At 33.8% G+C, this 6,719-nt stretch overlaps 1 protein-coding gene across 3 annotated transcripts; it reads left to right on the forward strand.

The window, feature by feature from the left end:
• Positions 1-360: 360 nt before the first annotated feature.
• LOC120068394 (ADP-ribosylation factor-like protein 8c) lies at positions 361-4,916 on the forward strand. 3 transcript variants are annotated; one of them, XM_039020145.1, is made up of 7 exons: positions 380-409; positions 529-621; positions 2,766-2,847; positions 2,931-2,963; positions 3,051-3,172; positions 4,297-4,458; positions 4,557-4,916. In XM_039020145.1, exons 2-7 carry the CDS (start codon positions 584-586, stop codon positions 4,672-4,674), a joined length of 555 nt encoding a protein of 184 aa, XP_038876073.1. In that variant the 5' UTR covers positions 380-409; positions 529-583; the 3' UTR covers positions 4,675-4,916. The 3 variants fall into 3 exon arrangements, with proteins under 3 accessions (XP_038876072.1, XP_038876073.1, XP_038876074.1); XM_039020146.1 differs by lacking the exon at positions 380-409 and adding an exon at positions 419-436; XM_039020144.1 differs by having other exon boundaries at positions 361-621.
• Positions 4,917-6,719: the final 1,803 nt, after the last annotated feature.

The raw sequence follows: 6,719 nt of genomic DNA on the forward strand, positions 1-6,719 counted from the left end.
TATATATATTTCCAACATTTTGCCACATCATAAATTTAATTAATTTTTTGTTTAAATTTAATAGATTTATTAATTGAGGGACCTTTTAAACTTATTCTTTAAAAATTAAGAATTAAAATAGCAATTTGGAAGACCATTCCACCTATTAACTAAGAAACCAAACACTTTTCATTACTATTTTACTAAACATCACAAAATACACCTATTTACTGTTTTACTAAACATCACAAAATCATAAACTTAAAAGAATTTGTACTATAAATTAAATTAAACATCACAAAATAGAAAGTACTTGAAATGCGATTGGACCCTACGTTACATATTTTAATTATAGTAAAATGTGTGTTGTTTTGGATCATCAGCTTAGGACAAGCGGACACTACACGGATAGAACATTTTGGGCCTCGAGGTTTTCCTCGAAGAATGAGTTGCTCAAGTTTCTGTCTCTTCTTCTTCTCCATTACTCATCTCTTTCGTCTATGAACATTTCTTCTTCCTAATAAACTTCCACAATTTCCATTTCTTCAGCTCCTTTTGTTGATCAGCAATCTAGGCTTCTTCATAGTTCCATTCATTTCCGGAAATGGGTTTCTTCGATTCCATCCTCAATTGGCTCAGGAGGTACGATTTTGTCTTTTCCCCAAATTTTCTTGTTCTTCAATTGTGGGATTTTATATTATTTATTGATCCTGTTTGTTTGGTGGCTGAGAAAAAATTAGGAGTAATTTTACTTAGTTATTTGGGATTGATAGTTATTAGTTTGTTGAACGAAGGAATTGTCGGCTGAGCAGGGAAAGCTGCGTTTTAATTTTAAATTCGAACATGGGCCTCTTGTTTGACATTAATTTATAGTGAAGGTTGATTAGAAATGCGATATTATGTGTGTTCGTTTGGTCTTTTATTGTGAATTATTATGTTAATTTGAAGTTCGGATCAATTCTTTTGAGTTGAGTGGTGCAACCGTTCAAGATATATAGATTTGCTTGTTAAAATTGTCCAACTGGGTCTCTTAGGAATCTTATACTTATCACCATGTTTTTGTGATGTCACTGAGATGGTTTACTCTGAAGTTCAGATTGCTTGTAGGTTTGAGTTTTTTATGTAGTTCCAATATGTTAGCTTTTTTCATTATTTTATGAAAAATACCTCAAAAGAAAGAAGAAAGTAGAATTGACTCTCAAGTCATTCAAAATTTCATTTTTTTAGAAACAACTATATTCATTGAGGGAAAAAAAAAAAAAGAAAAATACAAAATACAAGGGCATGCAAAAAGTCAAACCCACAAAAATTCCACTAAAGATAGAGGTTCCAACCAAGTAAAATGGTGTCTATAGAGAAATTACAAAAAATCTTTGAAATCGAAGCCCAAAGAGAAACATGAAATCTCACTAAGGACCAAACATCACTAGGGTCTCTCGACATATCTAAAATTATGTTATTTCTCTCTCTCCAAATAACCCATAACAAAGCACACATCCCAACAAACAAACAACCCTTCTCGCTAAAAGGCTAAAAGGCAAGCGGAGGAGGAACTCTCCAATCAAGTCTCTAACATCCCTTTGATGATAACCCAAACATAGTCCCTGTACATCATTATATAGGTTCACAGGCCAACTACTCGCAGTCACAAAATAAAGGATTACTATTAGTATTACTACCACATCAGACCAAATAATAACAGATCACGTAATGGACTCTTTTAACATTTTTGTAGAGGTTGGGTAGGGTTGGATTTAGGTGCAAAAACTACTGGCTATACTATCGTTTTGTGGCTGACCATGATATCGAGAGTTTCTCTCCGCACTGCTTGAAATCATTCTTAGATACCCCCTAAAGTTATAACGTTGAAGACACAATCGAGTTTGTTGTTCTAGGTAGCTGTTCTCTAGCTAGGATCTTATTTTGTTTGCAGTGTTGGAGAACAACAACAATGGAACGCAATCGTTGCAATTATTTTGGTTGTTTTCTGCCTTGGATCCCAACTTCTATATATTTGTGGCTTTCATACCTTAAGGGGCCGTATGACCCACCAACTTCCTAAGTTGGTGTAAACAACTCAACTTCAATAGTAAACACTATTGAAGTTTGCACATTTATCGAGTAACTCTATCTTCCAATCATTTTCTATTTTTCACATTTATCAAGGAACTTCATCTTTCCCTATATCTCTACTTTTCTCATTTATTGAGTAACTTCATCTTCCCCTCTTAATCTACTTTTCACAATGATCGAAGAACTCCATCTTACAACTTTACACCCCAAACACAAACTTACTAACTCCAACATATTAACTTCAAACTTATTAACTCCACTTAGTGGGTCAAACGCCCCCTAATTTTTTTTTTATGAGCATATTTTCTTTTCTTTTCCATACTTCTCACAGTGCCCTAGCCACTGTTATTGCCTTTTAGTTTTGTAATGGAATCCCAAGTTTTAGCAAATTCATTGTGTTAATCTAGCTTCCATTACCATGGCTTTATCGTTTTAACTTGTTCGTGAAGGAATAGACGTGTTGTCGTCTTCAGTTTGATCTTTGGTTTGGTAGCTCTGTAGAATCACAAATCGCCTGTTGCTACATTCCTTAATTAACCTTTTAGTTCATTAGTAAACAAAAGTTTCAGAGGAATGGAGAAACCATCGATGCATGGAATTTCAGTTTTTCATATGCCTAACCTAGTAACATCTGAAGGAAGCTGTTTCTTGCTACTGCTTGAGATTTTTGTTAAGTTTTTTCAATTTAACAGTCTTGTGTGCCTGTCTTTCAGCCTGTTCTTCAAACAGGAAATGGAACTCTCACTTGTAGGCCTCCAGAATGCTGGGAAGACATCTCTTGTCAATTCTATTGCTGTAAGAAAATGCAAATTTTCACATCTGTTTCTTTGTGTATGGGAATGGCCTTCTTGTTCCCTGATGGTTTTCAAATTTTACAGACAGGGGGCTACAGTGAGGATATGATTCCAACTGTGAGTATGGTTTTCTATCAAGTTCACTGTTTTCACTCATGCAACTGAATGTATCTTATGATATTCCCTTCATATTCTGATAACCAGGTCGGGTTTAACATGCGGAAAGTTACTAAGGGCAATGTAACAATTAAACTTTGGGACCTGGGAGGGCAGAGGAGATTCCGTACAATGTGGGAGAGATATTGTCGTGGCGTGACTGCAATTGTGTAAATATCCCAAGTCTCTCCTTGTTCCATTTTAGCGTACTATATGGCTGATTCTTTATCTTTATTTAAACACCTGTACTCGTCAAAATTTAAACACCAAGCAAACAAATCACTGCATTTAGATATAACATCCTTTTATCCTATTAGCATTATCTGCACTTCAAAAATATTACCATCTAATCATATGCATTCAAGAAAATCTTATTCTCCAGTTTTGAGCGATTCCAAGTTACTTTTTTTTCCTGCCATTTCCTGTATTTATTTAATAGATCTCTTGCTCTTGAAGTCCGGTATCTCCCTCGTTAGAAGGATGAATTGTTCATCTTTCATTTGACGGTTAGGAGCACACTTGAGCAAACAAAACCCAACAAATCCATATTTTTTTCGCTTGTCATAAAGAAAGTTCTCTACCACTCTACAGGGGGCTGCTACTGGATCTTTGTTTGAACCTTTTTCACATTAATTTAAAAATATTGAAATTAAAAAGATTCTTCGAACTCTTTTGAGAGGCCTGGATTCACCCCCTTAAGAGAATTCTCTAGTATGCTATCAGTATCTAACATCACTAGTTGGATTGATATGTTGATGAAGTTTTCTTGTAGGACCTTTGCAGTGATAAGGATAATAACATTCTAGAACCATTTGAATTTTAATTATATGACATCCCTATTGTTAACATTGTTAACTAATTGGTTGGTGACTTGACATACCTATTTGTTATAAACTGATCTGATTCCAACAAATGGCTAAAAGAAGTTGAAACTTGATAAAATAGGTTGCCATGGTCTATAAAAAGGATTTCGCTTCAAAAAGAAGATATAGTGTACGTGGGATTTTATTTGTCTAGATATCTACCTCCTAAGTTATTTGTCAGCCTTCTGGTATTAGATCAAGTAACATCTCTCACATAAGCATATCACATCATCATTAGAGTCAATAGTGTTAACGACAAAATGATATAGAATCACAATCAAAATTCAGATACATGATTGAAAATTTTTCAAGTTTAAAGACCAAACAGACAACCATCGAAGTTGAATAATTAATTATTACCATTTTCTTTTTTGGTCTCTTTGTCATTTCTTAACCTTTTGTCCTGATATATATGATGGTTGCAAGGTCAGTTATGTAGTTGATTCTGCTGATAGAGACAGTGTTCCCATATCAAAAAGTGAGCTCCATGAGCTCTTAACAAAACCTTCTTTAAGTGGAATTCCTTTGCTGGTGCTGGGCAACAAAATTGACAAATCAGAAGCACTCTCCAAGCAATCACTGGTCGATTTGTTGTGAGTCCTGAAATTATATCGAAGATATGGTTATGGTATTCTGTCCATTCATATTGAAATATACTTTTGATGATAATCTTTTTGGTTTTTTGCTGCAGAGAACTTGAAACGATTCGTGACAGGGAGGTGTGCTGCTACATGATCTCTTGCAAAGATTCGATAAACATCGATGTGGTGATCGATTGGCTTATCAAACACTCCAAAACAGCAGGATGATTGGTTTATACCTTGTTTTTCTCTAGCTAAAGTGTGATGAAGGTTCAAAGCAAGTTGTAATTGTAGAGGGTTTGAAGTTTATAAAGCTTAGCTATTCATGTTTGTTTGTTTTTCAAATATATGTAATTCAGCCATGCTGTTCATACTTTTTCCTTCTTTATAAAGAAAACAAAAAAGAATAGAATTTGTGCTGTAATTTTTTGCCATTATGGTTGATGTCTCTAAACTATATTGTTTTCCAATCATGTCACAATCGTCGAACAAATTAGCTATGGTTGGATATACCATCGAAGATCAGTTATCTGATGAAATAATGAGATAGACATTGATTAAAAGTGGGTTGTCAGTTGTGTAACTTTGAATGGTCATTAACAAGCCTTCTTAAATTTCGGGTGTGTAGGACGTTGCATTGAGTTATGATGTCTAGAGTAATATGTTTGTAGGGTTAATATGTTTGTGGAGTTAGAAAGTATTTAAAGTGTAGAGTTTAGTCTACAGTTAAAAAGTCCATGTTTATGGTGTGGTTTTTTCTAATCTAAAAATGTATAATTTTCTAGTGGTTATCTTGGTTTAATCTTTCCATTGCACATGTATTTTTCTAAATTTTTAACACTTAATTGATATATGAACTTAAAACCTTCAAATATATTTTACAATTTTTTACATGTATCTATTATATTTGAGGTGACAAAAGTACAACAAAATTACTATATACTTTTTCATTAATGAAATATATGAATGTAATATGAAAAAAAAAATTAATAATAATAATAATAAAATAAAAAGAAGGGTTTTAAGATATTTTATGACATTTTATGTCAAATTGTATATTATGATTTATTATTCATGAATGTTGATGTTGGGAATGCAATTAGAGTCTCACATTTGCTAGATAAAGGGATGATCATGTATTATAAGAGAGGACAATCATCGCTAATGATATAAAACCTTTTAAGTGAAACCAAAAGTAAAACTATGAGAATTTATGTTTAAAGTAGACAATTCATATCGATGAGAAGAGATCTAGATGTTCATTGTTCCAAACAAGTCGTGGTGGTATCCATTAGTGGTTGCCAATGAAATGCTTTCAAAAAGTCATTTCCATTTAAACACTTTTTTTTATAAAAAAATAAACAAATAAATAAAAATATAGATGTGTTTGTTTACATTTTCTCAACAAGTTTGTTTGGTTTGGTTATATGTTCAACATGTTTCTATTAATGTTAAATTACTGTATAAGATGACTATTAAACACTATGAACTAATATATTCAATTTTGTCTTTAAAGACATTTTCACTAGTAAGTTTTTCCTTTTCTTTTTAGAGTATATGATCAGCTGAGTTGGTCGTTAGGGTTAGACATTGGAGATGATCGATGGAATTACTCACTGGAGGTGATTGTCGAAGTTCGTCATTGGAGGTGATACTCACACGAATTTGGACATTAGAGGTGGTCGCTGAAGATGATTGTTGAAGGTGGACTTTGTCAGAGGTGGTCTTCACAGAGGTGATCACTGAAGTTGGCAACTAGATCGGAGGTGGTCGTTGGAGCATGCCACCAACAATGATTGTCGTAAGAGTTGGTCGGCGATGACTGGTGGGGTGGAGTCATTGGAAACATTAGAGGGAGAGGGAACGAATGGGTAAACTTCAATAGTAAATATTGTTAAAGTTGAATTATTTAACACCGACTTGTAAAGTTGATGGGCTAGATATATGTTGGATTAAAAGGTCAAATAAACTCGACCCAGGTCTTTCTTCCTCAAAACACCCCATGAATGCTTTTGTTCGCACAAGGCTTCTGGAGAAACTGTTTCGTGAGTCGAACTTGAGTTAGTGTTGATGTTGATGTTGGTGTTGATTTGATGCGATGTGGTTTGATCTCTAGTACTTGATCCTCTTATTCTCTCTCGGTTGAATGAATGTGTCTGACTTCAAGAAGAAAAGCATTCAAACATTTTTGTTGGTGAATTCTCTATGAGCTCTCTAAATGTAGAATTGCTGACCTCTTGAAATGAGGAGAGTTCATTCTATTTATAGGGCTT

Source organism: Benincasa hispida, chromosome 12 (genome assembly GCF_009727055.1).
Source record: "Benincasa hispida cultivar B227 chromosome 12, ASM972705v1, whole genome shotgun sequence".
NCBI lineage: Eukaryota > Viridiplantae > Streptophyta > Magnoliopsida > Cucurbitales > Cucurbitaceae > Benincasa > Benincasa hispida.